Here is a 24152-nt window from a genome sequence, read left to right as displayed (position 1 = left end):
CTTTGATGCTGGAGAGATTTCTGATTTACACTATCAAATTAGGAATAGGACATTTTCCAAGAAATACTTCACTTTTTACCTTTTTCCCCATTTTTCATCTCCATCAGTCATTATATTCTACGAAATCTTAATTCAAGAAACTGAAGGTGAAGAACCACATAAAATTCTTTATTTTATGACTATTGCATCACTGAGGTATCATTTGCCAGCTTTAAGTTACCAAGTTGTTACACCGAGTATAGGGGCAGATTTTGCTTGAAGGGGGAGGTTATGTAATGTATTGTGTCTTATATGGGTCAATGTGGTGCTATCAGTTGTTCAAAAGAAAAAAAAAGTTCCTTTAGACCTGTAATCCATAACAAAATGGGAAAGTGCCTAAACTCCCAGAATCTTCCTTCATTTCCTTATCGTCCGTATCCACACTATCAGCAAGTCAAGCTGACTCTATCTCTAAAACAAACTGCAAGCCTTTGTTTCTTCCAGCCACGTCCAGAGCACAGTTGGCTCGCCCTTAGAACATTGCAGAAGCTTCTTAATCAGTCTCCCTGTGCCCACCTTTGTCCTCAGTTCATCCCTTGCGGAACAGCCAAAGTGATCTTCACAAACCCAACATTAGGTTGCTGCCCTCTCCTGTATTGTAGCCTTTCCAACTCGTTCTTTCTGTCACGAATGTTCTTCTCTCACTGGTTTTCAGAGGGCAGGCTCCAGCTCAGTCAAGTCTCAGTTTCAGTATGCTTTCTTGGAGAAGGCTTCAAGGAAAAGGAACCCTGATCACCCCCAGTCATATCCTTCTGTTGTCTTTATTGTACTCCCCGCCCCCTTATGTGTTGTGTGTATATTCATATTTATGCATGAGTATGCATATTTAGGTGCCTGTGTACTTACACATCATTGTCCACTAGATGGTAAGTGCCATGAGAGCAGAGAACTTTCTGAATTGTTTACCTTTGTGTCCCCAGGAGCCAGATTGGTGCTTGGCACATAGTGTTTACTGAGTGTATATTTTTGAGTTGATGAATGGGAATTTGGTAGAGAGTTAGAAAGAAAGAGGATTGCTGCTTTCTGGTGGAAAGTAAGACCTGTTGATTGCTGGGGGGACAGGAGACCAGACCTGCCCTTGAAGTTTGAGGACAGAAAGGGAGCAATAGTGCTTTGGTAACCTGAGTTTCTGTACTTCCTTAAATATTTAATTTTTTTCCTCATGTAGTATTTAGTAGGTTTCTTTTTGGAAACATTAGGTGGGAGGGAAATAAAGAATGGAGACTCGCTGCATGTTGGAGTTGAGAGTGTTTGCAGGAGCGTCACTGGGTGGTGAGGTCAGGTAGTGGGAGTAGGCATCTGGGGAGAGGCGAAGAAACCTGTGGAAGAACTTGCCAACAGCACCAGGACCTGTGGTATCTTTTTTTTTTTTTTTAAGCAATCTTTTCATACCAAGAGTTCTTCTCCTTTTAAAAACCTTAGAGAAATTTGTTTTGTTCTAAGGGAGGTTGTTCTGCTTCAAATCTATGGCAACCAAATAATATTAAAGAACTCCATCATAGTACTCAGAAGTGAGTACTCCAATGGATAATAAATTGGGGTAGAACATTAGTGGAAATTTTGGGTCTAGACCAGGTAAAGTGAGGGAGTGGTGACAGCCATCTACTTGACTAGTTTGGATTTTTTAGGAATTTTTACTTTTGGTTGAATCTTTTTACCTTTTCTTCCAGTTCCTGGTCCCCCATGACTTACCCCATTTAGAGTTTCAGAGACACAATAAGAAAGTAGGGATGAGGGACTGGGCTCTTTGATATTATTTAACATCATCTGTGTGGAATATTGTTTCCCCTCCTCTTGAAATGGCTAGGTCTAGTTTCTGCATGGCATGGTGACAACATAAAAATATGTTCTGTCTGAAATTTAATGATTATTTGGCATAGGAAGTGGAGTATAAAACCTTAGTTTTATATTATTTCCAATTATAGTTCAGAAATTAGATTGAGTTGGTGACTGTAATGTCACCACTAGCTTATGCCAGTTTCTTTTTCCCTCCCAATTGTGTTATATTTGACTTGTTAGTTTCATCAGAGAATCTTGTCTTCCTGGGTTATATGTATTGACAGGTCTCATGCTACATTGCCTCCTTTTGGGGGGACCATATGTAATTGCCTTATTATGTATTACCTTGTTGCCTAACAATGACTCATCTTTTCTGAGCATATAATAATTTCTTGTTGACAAGTTACTTTTTCTGTTTTGTTTCCCCATCTAGTTCCTTCTGACCAAGGACACTTTCCCAGTCTTATTTTGAACTAGGGTCCATAGTAAATAAGATGAGATTAATACTGAAATCAGAATAACTGCACATTTCCTAATCCTCAGAGGGAACTGAAAACAGAGATACGGGATATAGATAGCTTACCTCTTGTGGTTTCCTGTTTCCTGTTTGTATGGATAAATAGTTTTGGATGGTGAAGTGGTAACATGTTTTTTGGGGTATGGATCCATTTGTTTAAATTAAAAAAAATTTTTTTTAATCTTTATTTTTGAGAGAGAGGGAGGGAGGGAGGGACAGAGAGAGAGGGAGACACAGAATCTGAATCAGGCTCCAGGCTCTGAGCTATCAGTGCAGAGCCTGACACGGGGCTCAAACTCACAAACTGCGAGATCATGACCTGAGGTAAAGTCCCTTAACTGACAGAGCCACCCAGGCACCCCACCATTTGTTTAAATTTTTGATTTAAATTTTATTTAAATTTTAATGATTTCTTAAGCATGCCAATTTCTAATTTTTAGGTATTATTTCTTCACTACTCTAAAACAGGCTGATTCCTCATGAATGACTTCAATCTGATTCCTTTATGGGACATTCCTGTGAGGCCACAGCATGGAAAGAGACGAATACTCCTTTTTTTTTTCACTCTTGTGCAGGGTCTGTGGCATGCAAAAACATAAACCTAATTTATGTTTTGGTTCTCTTTTTCTTCTGCCATCCTGCGGATACTCTACAGCTGGATTATTTTAGTCATTCCTTAAGCCAATCCCATGCTTCCCTGCCTGTTTTGTTCCTGCTATTCCTGCCTAAAGTGTTCAAATCCTGCTCATCCTTCACAGCCTCACGTAAATATTTGGTCCTTGCTGTAAGATGATTTCCTTAATCGCTTTCGTCTTACCTTGTTGTACTTTTCTCTTCTGAATTCCCAGTGACAGAGTTATTTGGGTACTTTCCCTCTCTCTTCCTAGATTCTGACACTCCAGTGTAAAAACAGTATTGTTAATCTTTTTTCTCACTGCGCTTAGCATTGCTTTTAAAATACTGTCCCACATAAATATAACCAACATGAGAATTTTAAAAATTGAATTAATTATGAAACACATAGAAAGCAAGTGCCATTTTAACTAAGTTGAAGTTAAGAGCTATGTTTTGTGGCTTAGGGGCTAAAGGTCTATGACATTTGGCCCTTTCTTCCTTTTCCTCTAAGATCCTATAGGTAGAGTGTAGTGCTGTTAGAGCATCACAGGCCAGGAAGAGTCTTCCTGGTGCTCACTGTTTTCTTCAGAAAAGATCATAAACAAGTGGTCTCAGACATAAGTGTATCCACCTTGTTTTCAGGAAACCTCTAAGCAAGGAGACTTTTATAACTTTTCTTGGTAACTCAAGCTGTCACAAACCTTAGAATAATCTAAAATACTAAAACAACAATCTTATGTCATTTTCTCTTATCAAACTTTAGCTGGAGATGTCATTTGTTTGGGTCTTACTTTGTGTTTTCATCACACTTGCTAGCATATGCATTCCTTGTTGAATCAGTGGGATAGTGCAGTAGCCTCTCCATTGATAACAGCGAGTCCTGGACCTTCTGCCTCCACCCATGATAGAATAATGTGACTTGATTTCTCCCCAAATCATTGTGTCAGTTTTTGCTGATAAAAGCTGCAGGGGTTCCCTGTGAATTTTCAGATGAAAATACCTCAAATACATGTAAATCATTACTTTTGAAAAAGGGAGTTTAATTTGTGATGCATGCAAACAGTACTTTGGAGGAATTGTGTGTGTGTGTGTGTGTGTGTGTGTGTGTGTAAATGTCATAAAAGTTGCTTCTTGTATCTTTGGTTAGTTAATATTATATGTGCTTCTATTTTTGGAATCCTCTGTCAAATAACTTATTTATGTTTTCTTAGCTTTTTATTTCATTACTGGTAAAAATGTTATATTTATTGATACAAATAGTCTTTTTCTTTCGAAATGATCACCTCTCATTTTTAAAATATATATGAGATCATTACACTGGTGTTATTTTCCTGACTCTAAAGAAAGGAACTTTTAAATAAATTAGTTATTGTCTTCTGTGTTATTGAACATGTGGTCAGTTGTCATGTTCATGCATCCAGATGATCAAAGTCTGAACTTCTGTTTAATTCTTCCCTGCTGTTAGGCTACCCTGTCATGATCAAGGCCTCAGCAGGTGGTGGTGGGAAAGGCATGCGAATCGCCTGGGATGATGAAGAGACCAGGTGAGGTGCTGTCCAAAATCTACTTTTGATGAAAATTGCAGTTACTGGAGTTTTATTAAACTGACAAGTAAACAGATACCAAAAGTGTAATGGAATAATTACAATAACCAGATAATTTTTACTCTTTTAGATGGGAAAAAATGGAGATTATGCAGAAAACTTTCTTGTTTATATGTTGATGATGATTGTTCTGTTAGAGAAAGGTTCTTACTTTTTTATGCATTAACAAAGGAGGATTGTCTTTTTGTTTTTATATTATATTTTAAAAATTATAGTCATGATTCTGTTTTTTAGGCAAAAGCTACTAACATTTGATGTATATTCTGAGTGTGGTCAGAAGATTTGAAGCAAATATATTTAAAGGCAGTTATGATTTCATTCGTGCATTAGTCAGTGTGTACTTTCTATAGCTTGTCTATAAAAATGGTGAACTACTTCAATAATTCTATGCTGTGGAATATATTTCTTCTGAATTTGAAACTACTAAATGTCCTTTATATACAGTGCACTCTGTTGTAAATGTAGACCAGTTTCTTATTAGTAGTTTCAGAAATCAAAAGTAACTTTTAAAACCAAATTTTAAAAATCCAATGCATTGATGACATCATGGTGATTAAAAAATAACTTTTTGGGAAAACTGCATAGTACAAACAGGTTTTAGGCGCTTCTATGTAGGTTTGTGTTTTTATGGATTTTCGGATATGGCAGAAGAGATTTATGTCATTTTTTTTTGGAGGGTTGGAGGGGATAAACAATGACTTAATTATTGTCTTATGTTGCTTTTTGGTGCCCTTTTTCTACCCAGAAGTAATGTGGTCTTCCAGGTCGTTCTGCTTTCTTCAGTTCCTTTGCTTTTCCTTTCCTCCCCACTCCCCCATATCTCTCAAAAACAGAAGTCTGGAGCAGTCGTCGTGAAAGTTGTTCACTACAAACCTGATTCAGAAATTAGGTTCTAAAGTGTACAAGCAAGGTAAAAATTTCCTCAAGGCAATATATTATTACCCTTTAAAATCTTTTGGGAAAACACCAGGTTGCAGACTTGCACAGATGATTTTACCTCTAAAGGAAAATTATCTCAGGACACCATTGTTTCTTTGGTTGAGCATCAGAGAAAGTAATTAGTTGTGTTGTGGCGTTATAAGAGATAACATATACTGCTCTTTAAACCCCAGTCTTGGGGCGCCTGGGTGGCAGTTGGTTAAGCATCTGACTTTGGCTCAGATCATGATCTCGAGATTTATGGGTTCAGGCCCCGTGTCGGGCTCTGTGCTGACAGCTCAGAGCCTGACTGTAAGAATAAACTCATTGCATGGAGTGACAATATTGGTTGAGGATCTGTGTGATAGGCACTGTTTTAGTAGTGTTCCAGGAATACAGACAAAATAATCCTTTCCTCTATGCAGTTTATATACTAGATCTGGAGTTCTTAACCTTTGAGTTCCCAGCCCCAGGAAATTGAGGAGAGGTTTATGCATCTGAATGAGGGAAAAAAAGGACCTATTTCTTCACTAGCTTCTAGTTGGGATTTAGTGTTTCCTCCAATATAGGCAACAGACTTACAATAGTGGTAATATCTATGAAACTTTGTACCACTTTGGAAGTCACATGTTATCACATTACAGTTGTTGAAGATATCTCTGAGTAACAGTGATTATTATTAGATTTGTTGTTGGAGCTTATTATTATAAAGAACCCCATACATTGTATCCCAAATTTGTTCTTAAAAATATTTTGATGCCTGTAGTTCAATATAATTTGTTTCGTGTGCAGTCCTGTGCATTTTCTTTCTTGCACTTTTGGCCTTGTTTTCACAAGAAGTTCATGTGTTGCATGATTATGCAAAAGAGGTATATAGCATAAATCCAGACAGTAGGAGACACCACTGTGGCCATCTTTGGAAAAGACAATCTGCTGCAGCCTCTTGGTAGGAAAGAATGATGTAATAAAGATATAAAACACAACGGTTCTGTAAGAGATGTGTATTTTATAAACTAACTTTTTTCTCACTGTTTTGCCCTCTTGTATGGCACTTACATAGCAATTTCACTGAAAGCTTTAGCACTTACTTTTCATTATTCTTCTTGGGATCTCAGATTGCTTATCCATCATTTCTCCAGGGCTTACTGTTAGTAACATATTCTTTTATGGTGAAGATAACTCTTAAATTTCTAGGTATTGAGATTTGCTGTGCTATTAACCAATGGATTTTAATTTAGCATTCAGTATTTTCAGAAATCACTGTATCTATTCATATATTGGGCATCTTTTTGGGTAATAATTTAACCCATTAAATGGCACATTGGTTCAAAATATGTTGATAAAATTTATAAAAATATGTGCACCCATACTTTTCTATCTAAAATACTGCTCTCACTTTGATAAATCGTATCTGAAACTTTGTTGAGATTAATAAAAGTATGACACTATTTGGTTTGATAATACATGCTCTTTATTTTAAAAAGTTCCTCTGTATCCCCTGTTACTTTGGAAGAATCTGAACTACAGAAAAATTGAGAGAACAGTCCAGAAAATATCCATGGGGTTTTCTTCTATAGTCACCAGTTGTTAATAGGCCACACTGCATCTACTCCTTGCCTTCTCCCTTCTTAAGGCAGAAATATTTTTTGCATACGCGATAAAAATTTTAGCCTTCTTTGGAAGGAAAATCTGATAGCCATTAATTGCTTTATTATTTTATCCAGAGGAGTGTCTTCCTCTTGTAACATCTTTCCTTCGTGGTTTTAGGGAAGTAGCATTTATGGCTTGTCTTAGAATCTTGGAACATCTGAAAGATTAAAAAAAATAGTGTTGTTATTGTATATTAAATTGGGAGAATCATGAAGGCTGTTGAAAGTAGACTCAGATATTTTCATAATAACCTCTGGCTTTCTTTTCCCTATCCACGTTTCAATGAAATACGGCATGACTGGAAAATTGATCATGTCTGCATTGTGGAATACCCCTGCTAGATTTCGAGGACTGTGAGGGCAGTTTCTGCTTTATTTTTGTATTCCTGTCACCTAAATATGCACCAGGCACATGGTTTCATGATTAGTAAAAATGTATTGAGTGAATGTGTAACTTAGGTATAACAAATGATGTTTTTAATGCAGTTTCCATGAGTTCCAAAATATCCCCGTGATGCTTTCAAATGTGACAATTTATTTGGGTGATTTTGATTTTCACCTTTAGTATTCTTGGTTTAAATGCAAGATGTAAGCTCTGAGTCGTTACAGCAAAGACAAACTGTAAAGTGCCTTGTTTTTCTTTCTGAATCCTCATGTCCCATCTAATAAAAAGTTGGTCATATGGTATTGAAAACAATAATTCATTGTGCTTTAGTTTCTTTGAGCTTTGCAGTCTCCTGAGATCTAAAAACTCCATTCCCCTAAATCAAAGAAGTAATAGAGGACTAAGAAAACCTGATACCTTTTCCCTCAGAACTCTGAGAAATAGGAATTGTTGCAATATGTTTTGAATTTATCTTCTAGTCATTGTTTACTTTCAATGTTGTATTTTTTTAAGCACAAAAACAAAAGTGGTATTTATTTCTAATATTGCCAGATGGAGTGTTTGCAAATTAAAAGATTGGAATAATTTTAATACTGTATTTAAGTACAGATACTTAATTTGAAGATTAATAAACTATTAATAATGTATAAAAAGAATTAAACTTTATATTCTGAATATATCAGTGAATGGAAAATAATATACTCATTTAGTTTTAGGTAAGCAAGTGTGAGTTTTTAATAGACCGAATGAGCCCAAGTGTATGAATTTAGTGAGCATATTTTAATTCTAATGATTTAAATGATTACAGCTTGGGAATAAAACATGTAAAGCGATAATCCTATCCATACTTTGTATTTTCAAAAATTGTACTTTCCTAAGTATTAATTTTGAACAAGTCCAGAAATGACTAAGCTGTCATGACCTGTATGGGTGTGTAGAGGGCAATTATATTTAAATAAAGGTGTGCATTTAAACTATCGTGAAATGTTCTTGAGGATCCTCCTGTTCTGTGTTCATTTTCACAGAGTATTTTGCTGTAGTTTTGCCCCAGTTGTGCCGTTGGTCAGTTTGACCCTTTGCATTTTTGTGTGTATATTCTGACTCTTGAATCAAATGGACATGCATTTTTGTATTTTTTAATAATAGAATTAAGGTACATTGGGTTGAGGAAATGGAATTTTATGTGATTTGTGTGGTTTATTAAAAATACCTGATTTTTCACAGTGAACTAGGTATTGGTATTCCTATGTCATTATAAAATCTAGGATCAGGGAAATTAAATCACTGACCGCACGTCACAGAGCTGGTGAGTGTAAGACTTGCAGCTCACCGCAAGTCAATTTAGATACTTGTGCATTAAGTGAATTTTTCTTTGCTTTGTTCATAAGTAAGCCACGATAAATATTTAATTGCTTTGTTTTCTTTTAGATTGAGGGCTGTGTTTGTTTTGTTAGTTTGACTGTTCTTCCTTTTTAAAAATTTTTTCCAGGGATGGTTTTCGATTTTCATCTCAAGAAGCTGCTTCTAGTTTTGGTGATGATAGACTACTAATAGAAAAATTTATTGATAACCCTCGTCATATAGAAATCCAGGTTGGTACATTTTAAAATGTTTTCTAATTATTATGACTTCAAAATAACATCATTTATTCCTATTGGAAACACATCCTTTCTTCCATTTAGAATGATTGTGAATCGTTCTGGTATGTTTCCATAACTTCAAAATAGAGAATGTACATAAATTGATCACTTCCCTTTGGAATTGGGTATACTTTTTGTCAGAGTGCCAGAATGTTGGTCAACAGAGGGAATGATATAAAAATCCCATAGGAACAAGCAGTCCCAAGATGGACCAGGCTGAATACATTGTGCCCAGAGGCTCATTAGCCCTCTTCTGAGACTGGCCATTTCAGAGCTGGTTTTGTTTTGTTTTGTTTTGTTTTTTAAGTGCTTCATCTGGATTCCTATTATTTCAGTTCACCAAATGTCTGCGTGGCTGGCCCACTGAGGCAGGCATTCTTCTAGGAGCTGGTGGTAGAGAGATGAGTAAATGATTTCTTCTACTCAGGTTAAGATTTTAATCCAACTGCTAAAGTGGTTGTGGGGAGTATGGATTTCAGCAGGACAAACTGGGTTTTCTGAAACGGCACACAGAGGATGATAATGTGTCCTGAATTGTCATTTTTGTCAGAATTGTCTTCATTCTATTTTACACATTAGGGCTATGAATTGAATTAAAATTGATAAAACATAAATATCAAATTTGAAATCATACTGAAATTTAGGTTATTATTTTCCTCATTTCAGTGTGAATAGAGAACCAGAAAACTAATAGGTTATTTGCTGCCCTTGCCCCTTCTGATGGGGCATAGTAAAAGTCCTAGATTTTGTCATTGTGGTTTTGTTAAGTTTAATTTCCGTTTTACATAGATATTATTTATGAGTAGAAAATCTTCATCTAGATCCTCAAATTTTCCAGAATGGGAAAAATGTGCAAACATACATAATCAGTTAGTAGTTAAACAATTTTTTTTTAATGTTTATTTTTGAGAGAGAGAGAGAGGGACAGAGCATGGACAGGGGAGGGGCAGAGAGAGAGGAAGACACAGAATCTGAAGCAGGCTCCAGGCCCTGAGCTGTTGGCACAGAGCTCAATGCTGGGCTTGAACCCACGACCCACGAGATCATGACCTGAGCCAAAGTCGGACGCTTAACTGACTGAGCCACCCATGCACCCCATCAGTTAGTTTTAAAACGTCGAATATAGTGTATTTATTTCTGAAGTTAGCAGGATTTTTTGTTGTTGGTTTTTTGTTTTTAGATATTATAAATTGAGATAACATAGCTCTTCAGTAAAGTCCACAAATCTTGTGTACGCTTCAATAAAATTCTTGTGCACACATGGAAACCTGTATAGCAACCATCCAGATAGATAGAGAGATGGATGGATGGATGGATGGATAGATAGATAGATAGATAGATAGATAGATAGATAGATATAAGATGTATAGCACATTTCTGTGACATTAGAAGATTTCTTCATACCACTTCCCAGCCAATCCCTGCATTTCACTACCAAAGTGCCTGCTGTTCTGACCTCTAACACCACAGATTATTTTTGTCCTTAAACTTCATATAAATGAAATTATACAATATATATTTGGTTATACGTACTTGGCTTCTTTCACACAATATCATATCTTTGAGATTCTTCCATGAGGCTGTATGTTATTTATTCATTCTAAGAAATTGTTCTGCAGGGGCACCTGAGTGGCCCAGTTGGCCAAGCGTCTGACTCTTGATTTCGGTTCAGGTCATGATCCCAGGGTCGTGGGATCAAGCCCTGCATCAGGCTCCATGCTGAGTGTGGAGCTTAAGATTCTCTCTCTGCCCCTCTCTCTCACTTGTACTCTCTCTCTTTCTAAAATAAAAAATAAATAAATCAGAATAAAAAAAATTGCTCTGTGATATTTCATTGTTTGAATAACCTGTAATTTATCCATTTTCTTGTTGGTGGGTCTTCTAGTTGTTGTCAGCTTTTTAATGCTGAATAAATTGCTATGTCTTTTCATGGACATATATATTCTTTCAGATATACTGAGGAGAAATATTACTGGATTACATGGTAATGTTATGTTTAGTTCTGGTAAATACTGTAGTTGTCATATATTTGTATATATTTTTTTATTTTTATACAAGTTTTTTTTAAGTGAGAGAGAGAGAGTCAGACACAACAAGTGGGGCAGGGGCAGAGAGAGGAGGACAGAGGATCTGAAGTGGGCTCTGCGCTGACAGCAGCAAGTCTGACTTGGGGCGTGAACTTATGAACCATGAAGTCATAACCCGAGCCGAAGTTAGACGCTCAACTGACTGAGTCTTCCAGGCGCCCCATATATATTTTTAATAAGCTTCACTCCCAGTGGGGGGTTGGAACTCACAACCCTTACATCAAGAGTTGCGTGCTTCACCAGTTGAGTCAGCCAGGTGCCCCTGTCCTTTATATATTTTGGATATTAACCCCTTATTAGATATATCATTTGCAAATATTTTCTCCCATCAGTAGGTTGTCTTTTTGTCTTGTTGATGGTTTCCTTTGCTGTGTGAAAGCTTTTTATTTTGTGGTAGCCCCAATAGTTTATTTTTCCTTTTGTTTCCCTTGCCTTAGAGAACATATCTAGAAAAATGTTGCTGTGGCCGATGTCAGAGAAATTACTAGAATTTTTATGGTTTCATGTCTCACATTTCGGTCTTTAATTCATTTGGAGTTTATTTTTGTGTATGGTGTTAAAAAGTGGTCCATTTGCAGGGAGCCTGGGTGGCTCAGTTTTCACCTCAGGTCATGATCTCATGATTTGTGAGATTGAGCCCCACATCAGGCTCTGTGCTTACGGTGTGGAGCCTGCTTGGGATTCTCTCGCTGCCCCTCCCTAGCTCACATGCCCTTGCTCTCTCTCACTCTCTCTCAAAATAAACTTAAAAAAAAAAAGTGATCTAGTTTCATTCTTTTACATATAGCTGTCCAGTTTTCACAACACCATTAACTGAAGACACTGTCTTTTCCCCATCATACATTCTTGCCTCCTTTGTCATAGATTAACTGACATAAAATCATGGGTTTTATTTCTGGGCACTCTGGTCAGTTCTGTTGATCTATGTGTTTGTTTTTGTGCCGGTACCACACTATTTTGATTACTGTTTGTAGTATATCTTGAAATCTGGGATGGTGATACCTTTAAGCTTTGTTGTTCTTAAAATTGCTTTGACTACAAATTTTAGGATTATTTGCTTTTAGTCTGTGAAGAATGTTGTTGGTATTTTGGTAGGGATTACATTAAATTTGTAGATGGCTTTGGGTACTATGGATATCTTAACAATATTCTTCCAGTCCATGAGCATGGAATAGCTTCACATTTGTTTGCGACATCTTCAGTTTCTTTCATCAGCATTTCATAGTTTCCAGAGTAAAGATCTTTCATCTTCTTGGTTATTTTATTCCTAAGTATTGTATTCTTTTTAGTGCAATTATAAATGGAATTGTTTTCTTAATTTCTCTTTCTGCTACTTCATTATTATCATATGGAAATGTGGCTGATTTCTCTATATTGATTTTGTATCCTGCACCTTTACTGAATACATTTATTACTCCTAGTAGTGTTTTTGGTGGAGTCTTTAGAGTTTTCTATGTATAGTATCATGTGTCTGCAAATAGTGACATTTTAACTTCTTCCTTACCAGTTTGGATGCCTTTCATTGCCTGACTGCTGTGGCTAGGACTTACAGTATTTTGTTGACTAAACGAGGCAAGAATGGGCATCCTTGTCTTGTTTTTGATTTTTAGAAAAGTTCTTAATTTTTCACCATTGAGTATGGTGTTAGCTGTGGATTTTTTGCATCTGGCCTTTATTATGCTGATGTACGTTCCCTCTAAACCCACCTGAAGAGTTTTTATCATGAATGGATGTTGAATTTTGTCATGCTTTTTCTGTATCTGCTGAGATGATCATATGATTTTTTTTCATTTTGTTAATGTGGTTATCACATTGATTAATTTGTGAATATTGAACCATCCTTGCATCCCTGGAATAAATTCCACTTGCTCATGGTGAATGGTTCTTTTAATATATTGTTGAATGTGAAGGCCATCTTTGGATATGAGCTACCACAACCCATTCTTCAGGCCCTAATGATCATGTCCTTCCATAAGTAGAATATAAACATCTTCCTTTCAAGACCAGAATCTCTTTTTCAAACTTGGCCCTGCTATGGATGAGACTTCTTGTGTACAGTTCATTAAAAGCAGTTCTCCTGATGCAGAGACCTCTGTATTTAAAGACAGTTTGATGCCTCCTTGTCAAGCTTGCAATGGTGGGAGGAAAGGCTATGACACTGCAATAAGTAGCCCCATTCAACAAGGTTAAAAAAAAAAAAAGCTAGGCACACAGTATTTATTGGCTGTTACTTTTTTTTTTTTTTTTTTTTTTTTGAGAAAGATACAGAGAGAGACCAAGTGGGGGAGGGGTAGAGCGAGAAGGAGACAGAATCTCAAGCAGGCTCCATGCTGTCAGCACAGAACCCCATGCTGGACTCAAACTTACTAACCATGAGATCATGACCTGAGCTGAAACCGAGTCTGATTCTTAACTAATTGAGCCACTCAGGTGCCCCAGCTCTTATTTAGTATTTGAAAACCAGCAGTTGAAGTAGAGAGCTCTCATAGGAGATTTTTTGTTGTTGTAATTCTTAGTGAGAGATGATGGCAACTTGGGCCAGGGTGTTGGTATTGGAGGTGAGGAAATGTGATTGAATTCTGGATACTCTGTGAAGGTAGACTAGATTTTCTAAAAGATCAGATGTGATGTATAAGAAAAAGTGTAAGACATCAAAGATGGCTTTCGGGTTTGGGCCTGAGGAATTAGAAGACTGGGACTATCTTTTACTGAGGAAGGAAAAACTATGAGAGATGCATGTTTTGGGGAGGAAATCAGGGTGTGATGTTGGATAAATCACAGTTGAGATATCAAAGTGTAGGTACTAAGTAGACTGTTGGATATTTAAGTCTGTAATTTAGGGGAGATACTTAGGCTGTCCTTCCTGTAAGATCTTACAGGCAAAATTAATTCCCCCTTCTTTGTATTCCCCATCTGTCACTTATTTGTGCTATTAGAATACCATTTATTTTATCTTTGTCTGACTTTTCCAATAGACCAAGAAGTCCTTGAAGGCAGTTAGTAGGTCTTATTCACGTTTGGTTCCAACAACCAGGCCGATGTCTTTCACATTACCAATACTCTATAAAGCTTTGTCAAGTTGTGTTAAGTAATTATATATCTACATCAGCCTTTATTTTCATTAGCCATGGCATATAATCTAGGTGATAATTTTAAACACAGGTGAAAGTGTTTTAAATAGGTAACAGTAATTACTTAAATAGGTAACAGAGATGTTGCTCTATCTGATCTGTGCTTGGAAGTTTTTTATTTTCCTCAATTTGCATTTATATGAGGTGATTTGTGCACGCTATAAGGGACATTCAGTGAAAAGTGAGCATTCCTTTCACCCTTGTCTCCAAGTCCCCTGGTTTCTGTCCCTAGAAGCAGGCACTGTTACTGTTTTTTGAATATCCTGCCATGGACTGTGAAGTATAGATATGTATGTCGCTTACATGCATATAGATATGTATGAAGCACTTTTCAGTAGGCAGTATTTCTGGGAGATTTTTCCACATTGAGTACCTGCGCATTGGTAAAGGGCTATATTAAAAGTTTTTTGTTTTTTTTTTTAAATCATGATGGGGGGCAACTGGCTGGCTCAGTCAGTGGAGCATGCAACTCTTGATCTCAGGGCCCTGAGTTCGAGCCCCACATTAGGTGTAGAGATTACATTTAAAAAAAAAATTCATGATGGATTTAAGGATTAACTTCCCTCACAAGCACTTTTTATTTAGATTGTCGGGTCACTTAGTTTCTTCATTTATTTAGTGGAATAAATCCTTGTCAAATTATTTTTGTTGAATGCTTAGGAAATGGCAAGACTTTATAAAAAGAACCAGGAGACTACACAGACTTCAGGGAAAAATAGATGTGATCCTATATATGAATCTAATCTGTTATAGTTAGAAATATTTCTGAGAATTCTTGGTTATGGCTTAATTTCTTGGACGCAAGGTCTGCTTTCACTCCCTTGTCAACTAGAATGAAAAGAAGTAGAATAAATTTAGTGTTAAACTATTTTTCAGGTATGCTTCATGCAGCCACCTTTGAGTCTTAAAAATCAAATTCCAAATTTTTTGACATTTAATTACTGCAGTGTTTTCCTTTGCTTGGATCATTCTTAAGATTTAGATAGGTTTTATTCCTAAAAATTAAGTTTGCATTCATATGTTAACTACTCATTTCATAGTTTGTTATACTTGCTGTAACCATGATCTTTTTTGATTTTATATTTTCAGCAGTCATATAAAATATTAAGATGATGTTATCTGCTATTTATAATGCGTAAGGAAACAGAGTGACTTGCCCAGAGAAGTGAGTTAAAATTGTTGCCTAGCCTAAGCCTTCTAGAGTAGCTTTTACTTCTGTGACCTTAACATATGCATTCAATAATAGTTATCTACTTCTTAATCATGAAAATATATTAATCTGTTCCTAAAAGCAAGCATTCTGTCCAAAAATACTAACCAAGAGCATGTTTTAGGGTTACCAGATTTAGCTGATAAGATACATATTAAATTTGAATTTCAGATAAACTGGTTTTTGTTTTGAAGTGAAGGTACGTCCTAGTAAGTATTTGGGACCTATTTTCTTTAAGATTTTTGGTTGTTTATTTAAAATTCAAATTCAACTGGGTATCCTGTTATTTTATCTGGCAGTTCCAGCTCATTTTTCAGTATTACAAATGGGAAAAATCATAATGTGTTACATGGTAACCCCAGACTTTTTATCACTTTCTATAACAAAAAAAAGCACATAAAAACATCCGTATATAAATAACAGACTACATATTGGATGTAAATAAGATAGCATTTCTTGACCAACAGGTATTTAATGATGTTAAAAACAAACCGATGTTTGTGATAACAGTCATGGTTTTCCTAAAGCATCACTGATACCTGGAACATATATTCCCCTTTGTTGACACTCAGTTTCCTTCACAAAATTTGTACAATTGATGTGGTATTTCCCCTAGTACATTGGAAATGTAACATGAGAATTTTTTCCTCAAGTCTTTTAAAACATTTTAGTGAGTTTTGGGGGTTGTAAATAGTTTTCCTCTATTAACATCAACCAAAAGAGAAACATATTTGAGAGGCACATGTGTTCTGTGAGGTGTGCTTGGTAAAAACCAATGGTTGTTGCATGGTGAAAACATTAATTGGGCACATACTCTGTAGGTTTGGCAGTATAATTTTTCAAGCAGTGTACTCTGTCAGGTTTTAGGTGATAAACATGGGAATGCTTTGTGGCTCAATGAAAGAGAATGCTCAATTCAGCGAAGAAATCAGAAAGTGGTGGAGGAAGCACCCAGGTAAGAGTTTCTCTCAGTGAGCATTTATAACAGACTGATTTTGTTTCTTACATTCCTTTCCCATTTTACTGGCTAAAATTGCTTTAATTGCAGTTTGGTAGACATGGTATGATTCTATTGATGTGTATTTTTATAATTAAGAATTTGCCACTTCATCTTCCTCAGTACTTAGTGCATGACACGTGAGAGAGTTCTTGGGAAACAAGGTGGGGTTTTGTTAGAGGAGAGAGTTGGGTGGATAGCCAGCTATGACTTCCACAGGCTTCTAGGGAATAGACCCTGCTAGTGTTTCCAGTCATGTGGAATGTCCAGGATCTTCTGTTGGTGAAAGTTTCATAAAGGTGATCCTGAAGTTTTTAAATTTATCTTACCATGAAGAGGCTTCTGGAGCATAATTTTTAGAGATTTCTTGATTTATCAGCACTCTTTCAGGCACTTCTCCAAGCCACCTTTAGATGTGTTGAATATAGCAATTTCATGGAACTTCATGTCTAATTTGATGCTAGGTTGGTATTTGTATATATCCAAGTTGTCTCTTAGTCCTTAAAAATCCCACTTGAGTGTACATTGTTATTTTTAATAACCAGGCGATAAGGAGTATAGCCAATTATAACTTTGTCATAGCCAGTGTGCCTTGATATATGTGTATAGTTTCTGTAAAAAGTAGATGTGGCTATGAGCAGATTTTTAATCACAGGGTAATGGCAAAAAGCAAATCCTACTTCAATTATAATGGTTTTTATTTATTTACTTTTAACGTGTATTTATCTTTTAAGGAGAGAGACAGAGCATGAGAAGGGGAGGGGCAGAGAAAGGAGGAGACACAGAATCCGAAGCAGGCTCCAGGCTCTGAGCTGTCATCATAGAGCCCGTCACGGGGCTCAAATTCAAGAGCCATGAGCTAAAGTTGGGCGTTTAACTGACTGAGCCACCCAGGTGCCCCTGGTTTTTAAATATATGGTATAGTATAGTGGTTTTAAAACATGGTTCCCAAGTTTTTTGCCACTTCTCCTGTTGAGGAGTAGGGGTAGGGATCTGTGTACCTTCCCCCTGGTTTTGTGTTCTGTGACTGTTTGAGCAATAGACTGTGTAGAAGTGATGCTGCCTGAAGGGGCCTTAAGAAACTGCCAGCTTCCACTTCTGTTTTCTTGGGACGCTTAGCTTGAAGAACAGCCCACTGCAGCCTGCACATGGCCTACCCCTGTCTCATGGCCCAGGATCAGGATGTAAGAAGGAAGGAAGAAGAAAAGGCAAAAGCAATGTTTATCTGTATCTTTAGGAAGGATCCCTAAATTTACCCGTGCTAACTTGGTGGTGATCTGGAGTTAGGCACTTTGCTGGGAAGTTGGGAAAAGTCTTTTTTTTTAAATTTTTAATGTTTATTTTTGAGAGAGAGACACAGACAGAGAGAGAGCGCGCGTGCGCACATGTGCAGGGAAAGGGCAGAGAGAGAGAATCGGAAGCAGGTTCCAGGAGCCTGATGTAGGGCTCAAACCCACAAGCCGTGAGATCATGACCTGAGCCGAAGTCGGATGCTTAACCGACTGAGCCACCCAGGCACCCCGGGAAAAGTCTTTTTTAAATTAAGTAACTGTGTGTCCTGCTAAAATTCTTCTAGTTGTGTAGAAGGGGACAAGGATTCCTGGTAGAATAATAGTAGTCTCTGACACACTGCTTTTATAATTTGGTGCTATCTTCTTATTGCTTCTAATATAACTAATTTTTTATTTAAAATTCACTCAGGTTGAGTGGGGGAAAAAACCTTTCACAGACTAGGAAACTTGAATCATTATTTTTGTTGCATTTCTCTCTCTTTCTCTGGAAATGTAAGTTTTTGTTTGAACTCACCTATTCATTGAGAGAAAAAAGGAAAATTTAAAGCCATAGGAAGCAAAAAGAAAACAAAAACAAACAAAAAAAATGGGAACTGATCATTATACTTGATAGGTATTTGTGTATTATTATTTGTGAAAAAGTAAAGTAAGTGTAATATGTAGGTTTCAGTTTCTAGATTTTGACTTTACTGCTGTGTTTTGAGTGCAGTGATGAGGTTGCTTATCGCTCTGAGTATTTTTTACTTCTTTACGGTTTATTGAAGACATTTCAGGTTTATTTGCCTGCTGGAGGGTTATTTTGGTATTGTGAAACAAAAGTTTTGAGGATTTATTACATGTACAATGAGTTCTTGTTATATGTGGTAGTTATGTTTTATAGAGTCCCTGTGAACACTGAATTAGTGAATACTGAAGCATTGTTCCTAGGGAAGACCCAGAGTTACGTTCTGTGAGCCTCTAGTTGGGTCATTTTAATCCCTACATAACCTTGATGAAAATGTCCTGACATAACCTTGTTTTATGTGTGTTCCTGTTGAAAGACACCTTGCTAAATGCATGTTGTTGGTTCATTAATACTGATCTCATAGCCCCAGTCGGCAGTGCTGTAACACATGCTGGAAGGTAGTTCATCCACCACACGTGTTCTTCTGAAGGCACATCTCATGCTCTGGTTTCTCTTCAAATCGCATAAATCTTTCGCCTTTCACTGAAGGCACATCTCCCAATTTTAGCTTGCGTAGATTTGAATATATGTGTTTAAGTTTTACTAGTTGGAAACAACTACTTGTGCGAAAACTGATGGAAGTTGCAGCATAATGTGGAAAGTTCAAATATTAGTTTTATGAAAAATCTGAAGCTGACTTATTTAAACATGTTAGGCTTAATAACACAAAAAGCACATGTTATAAACACTTGTAAAGCATATAATATAAAATCTTAAATTGATAGAGATCATAACCTGAGTAAACTCTAAGAAAATTTTTATACGGTGCACACAAAAGATTACTTTTGTTCAAAATGTTGATTAATCTTTCTGTATTGGCAGCATTTTTCTGGATTCTGAGACTCGAAGAGCGATGGGAGAACAAGCCGTAGCTCTCGCCAAAGCAGTAAAATATTCCTCTGCTGGAACCGTAGAATTCCTTGTGGACTCAAAGAAGAATTTTTATTTTTTGGAAATGAATACGAGACTCCAGGTAACTGTTTTTCATTCCTCACCACGCCTCTATACTTGACCCTCTTCTCCCACCCATTTTTGTTTTCATGAAACTTACAAGTCAACTTCATAAAGTCCTAAAGATTTCATGTTTATGCTTGTGCTAAGACATGTGTTGGGAATGATAGATAAGTAACAGGGTAATTTAATGGTCAGTGTCTAGGCCTTCTGCTTTGTTACCGTTAATATGCCATATTGGGAATTTCACTTGGGTTTTTTCCCCTAACCTCTCTTGATGACCTGTATTAGTCAGGGTTCATGTCCTGTTGAGAGAACTGCTGTGGGTGTGATAAACAGAAAGGGATTAAGTGCTTACAAATCTTTGGAAGAGATGGAGGGAGGAAGGGTCCCTAGAGTAACTTTCAGGAATGGCTCTTAGAACTAGACCAACCAGCCTGGCTTCTAAAGGAACTGCCACCGTGATGAGGTTGAGAAGTCAGGCTGCCACCCTGGAACTCTTTTTTTTTCCTTTTCTTTTTTTTCTTTTAACTTGTTTTATTTTTTATTTTTTAAAATTTACATCCAAATTAGTTAGCATATAGTGCAACAATGGTTTCAGGAGGAGATTCCTTAGTGCCCCTTACCCATTTAGCCCAGCCCCCCTCCTACAACCCCTCCTGTAACCCTCAGTTTGTTCTCCATGAGTCTCTTCTGTTTTGTCCCCCTCCCTGTTTTTATATTATTTTTGTTTCCCTTCCCTATGTTCATCTGTTTTGTCTCTTAAAGTCCTCATATGAGTGAAGTCATATGATTTTTGTCTTTCTCTGATTGACTATTTTCACTTAGTATAATACCCTCCCAGTTCCATCCACATAGCTGCAAATGGCAAGATTTCATTCTTTTTGATTGCCGAGTAGTACTCCATTGTATATATATACCGCATCTTCTTTATCCATTCATCCATCGATGGACATTTGGGCTCTTTCCATACTTTGGCTGTTGTCGATAGTGCTGCTGTAAACATGGGGGTGCATATGTCCCTTCAAAATAGCACACCTGTATCCCTTAGATAAATGCCTAGTAGTGCAATTGCTGGGTCGTAGGGTAGTTCTATTTTTAGTTTTTTAAGGAACCTCCATACTGTTTTCTAGAGTGGCTGCACCAGCTTGCATTCCTGGTGGAATTCTTGACATTAGGGACATACTTCCTCTGTTCCAGTCAAGGTCTAGGAGGACTGGTGGCTTTTATTCCTTCTTCCCCTTTTTCTTTTATTTAAGCTGTAAACTAAAATACACATTCAGAAAAGTACATAAAACACAAATTTAAAGTTGAAAAATTACTATAGCAAAAACCCATGGAAGCATCAAATGGATCTTGAAGAACCAAAATGCCAGCTTCTTACACCCCCTGCCCAACTTCTTCCCCTTCTAAGGATCCCTTCTCCATCCTTCTAGAGCTATTTCCTATTCTGACTGAATCCCGACTGAATCAGCCGGGATCATGTGATACGTAACTTTTTATACCTTGCTTCTTTTTTCAACATGATAAGATTACACTGTGGGATTGGATTTCATTTATTATGGCAGAATTTATGGTATCTAGATGCGTTTCAGACCAATGTTGTAAATATTTGTTGAGTTTGTGTATGTATTTACCTTAGCAGTTGTTGCTAAAAACTTAAGATACTTGTGTTTGAAATCACTTTTTTAGCCTGTAGTTTATTGGTGTGAATACCTTTAAGAGTGACAGAATTTTGTGTTTTGGAGATTAATTTGATTTTGATTAAAAATAATGTCTTTGTAACGAAGTATGTCTAATTAGATAATTAGCTGGGAAATCACGTTTTTTATTAAAATGGAGACTTTATCATATCATGATGGGAATACTAGTTTGTAATATGATTTCTGAAGGGAATTTAAAGTGACCAGAAGACATTTGTATTTTATTACAGACGCAAGAGCTACTAGATTGTTTAGGGTAATTATCAGAATTTACAAAATTAAAAACAAGTGTTGTCTTCAGGACACTTTATTCGTGTGTGTGTGTGCGCGCGTGCGCACGCGCGTGTGTTTTATTTGTTCCTGGCTCATCTATCTCAATCCGAAAGTTTTTCCAAGTTGGCCCCCCCATGGTTGTTTTGGTATAAGACCTCTGAAAGTTGGTATTATGTCAAATGATGCTATGCAGTTGATCAAAGTCATTAACTACTTATGTTTACAGTTTATGTCTTAGATAGCTTGTCAGCAAGTTCTGTTCTGGTACTCCCAGAAAAAAATTATAAATGAATTTAAAAAATTAATTTTGTGACAAGTTTTATCCTATTATATCTGATAGTACCTAATTTTATGCTATTTAATATCACACTTTCATCCATTTGTCTTTCCCATTTAATGTTTTATTATTATTTTTTTATGTGTGTTGACTTCCAGTGACTGTAATCCTGTCAGTTATCAGACAAATTAATTTTGATTTTCTAGAAGCATGTGTGTTGGGATATTTCTTGGTGGAAGCTGTAACTGAATGGGAACATGAAAAAAGAACCTTGAATTTCATCGTATTCAGAAAGCCATTCTTACATATTTCAGAGACTTCTTTCTGATATTTAAACAATTCAAATGTTCTTGTAATAGATTTTCTCTTTCAAATTTCTTTACTAACCTTAAATTATAATACTTAAGGCACATTCACCAAATTCTTTATCTTCTAAGATACATGTTATCTCTAATTAGTGTTTCATTTTGAGCCTGGAGGGCTATAATTTTCTGTGTTCTTTTTTTTTTTGTTTTGTTTTCTTCCTTGAAATATCTTGATTGGGCTATCACTTTTTCCAGCTTCAGAACTTAACACGCTTTTTTCTGGTTAACAGAAATGTGAGTAGCATCACATTGCTTGATTTTTTTTTTTTTTTTTTTTTTGGAGCGAAATTTGAAATACAAATATAGTTTCTCCTTAAAGAGGTGCGACACTGAGAAAGTCACCACTTTTGGTGCATGAATGCTTGGTTCAGTTGACTGGCTTTGTTCTCAGTCTGGTCAGAATTTATATGTCAGAATTATCTATGCTGTCCTTGTATATGTTTGATTGTTTTCACAGTCATTAGTTTTCTGTTGCTTAATGAAAAAATTCAAATGCTTCCCCGTTACGGTTCCTTTTTTCTGTATTCTCCACCTTCCCTCAGAGTCCTCTTTCCTGCCACTGTTATTCTTGATCTACTAGTTAGGAGAGAGTCCTTTCTTTCCCAAGTGTGCTATTCTGTGTTACCTCTGTGTACCTTTATCATGTCATTCCTTTTGCTTGAAATGTCTCATTTCCTGTAGTAGAAGCTCACATATACATCTACTCACACACACATACCTGTATAGATGTTTCCTTCTCTCCTTACGGAAGACCAAAAAACGTGATTTTGTTAAAATGCCATTTTAATTAACGAAATTGTATGTAATTCTGCTTGAATAGTTTTAGTTTCGTATCTTAATGATAAAACTAAGAATTGGCAATATTTGGTTTAACAAAATTCCAAATGGTTCAAAAGAGTATACATTGGAAAAATAACTCTCCATACCACGTTTTTATTTCAACCATTTAATTTTCCTCTGGAAGCATCCTTTGTTTTACTTAACAACGCATCTTTGGTAGTGTTCCATATCTAACTTAAAGCATTATCTTCTTTTTTTATGATTTTTAACATTTAGTTGTAGCTGTACAGTCGTAGAATTTCACCAGTTTCCTGTTGGCAGTTTTTCCAGGATTTTGCTATCACAAATATTGCGATTATGAATGATCCTGTACATCATCATTTTGCACATGTGGAAGTAGAATTGCTGGGGAAATGTGGGCTTTAGTAATTTAGTTAAGTATTATTGGTATCTTTTATAGGAGAGCTTATTTCTTTATTCCCTGACCAAAAGGATCTTTGACTTTCTGCCTTTGTCTAATAGTGAAAAATAGCATCTCATTTTCATTTTCCTTCTTATGAGTGAGGTTGAATTTTTCTTCACATACTGATTCACATTCCCTTTTCTTTGAATTGACTATTAGATCCTTAGCCTTTTGTTATTGTAGGTGTCCTTTATTTTTTTTAGGCAATTAGGCATTTGTGATATTAAGAGGAAGCAATGCTCTGTGAATATTTTTCACCTTTCTATAGAGTGAGGGCTTGCCTTTTTTTTTTTTTTTAAGTTTACTTATTTATTTTGTTAGAGAGGCAGAGAGAGGGGGAGAGAGAGAATCCCAAGTAGGCTCCTCACTGTCAGCACAGAGCCAAATGCGGGGCTCAAACCCACAAACTGTGAGATCGTGACCTGAGCCAAAATCGAGTCAGCCGCTCAACCGACTGAGCCACCCAGGAGCTCCCCTAGAGTGAGGGCTTTCTAGTCAAAGAAAGACCGTTCGTGCCTAGATTGAAGGATAGCAACTTTTTAAAAAAAAAAAAAAAATTTTTTTAACGTTTTATTTATTTTTGAGACAGAGAGAGACAGAGCATGAACGGGGGAGGGGCAGAGAGAGAGGGAGACACAGAATCGGAAGCAGGCTCCAGGCTCTGAGCCGTCAGCCCAGAGCCCGACGCGGGGCTCGAACTCACGGACCGCGAGATCGTGACCTGAGCTGAAGTCGGACGCTTAACCGACTGAG

General features: G+C 36.6%; 1 protein-coding gene across 6 annotated transcripts in view; it reads left to right on the top strand.

The window, feature by feature from the left end:
• Positions 1-24152, top strand: part of PCCA (propionyl-CoA carboxylase subunit alpha) — a 413570-nt gene that overhangs the window by 151921 nt on the left and 237497 nt on the right. For all 6 annotated transcript variants that reach the window (XM_053890918.1, XM_019443967.2, XM_019443966.2 and 3 more), the window contains 4 exons: positions 4416-4494; positions 8996-9098; positions 16435-16529; positions 19410-19560. In XM_053890918.1, coding sequence (XP_053746893.1) covers positions 4416-4494; positions 8996-9098; positions 16435-16529; positions 19410-19560 — 428 coding nt within the window. The remainder of the gene's footprint in view (positions 1-4415; positions 4495-8995; positions 9099-16434; positions 16530-19409; positions 19561-24152) is intronic.

The sequence above is a fragment of the Panthera pardus genome, unplaced genomic scaffold (assembly GCF_024362965.1).
Source record: "Panthera pardus isolate Hobbes unplaced genomic scaffold, ASM2436296v1 HiC_scaffold_1, whole genome shotgun sequence".
Lineage (NCBI taxonomy): Eukaryota > Metazoa > Chordata > Mammalia > Carnivora > Felidae > Panthera > Panthera pardus.
This window is presented reverse-complemented; position numbering and strand designations above follow the sequence as displayed.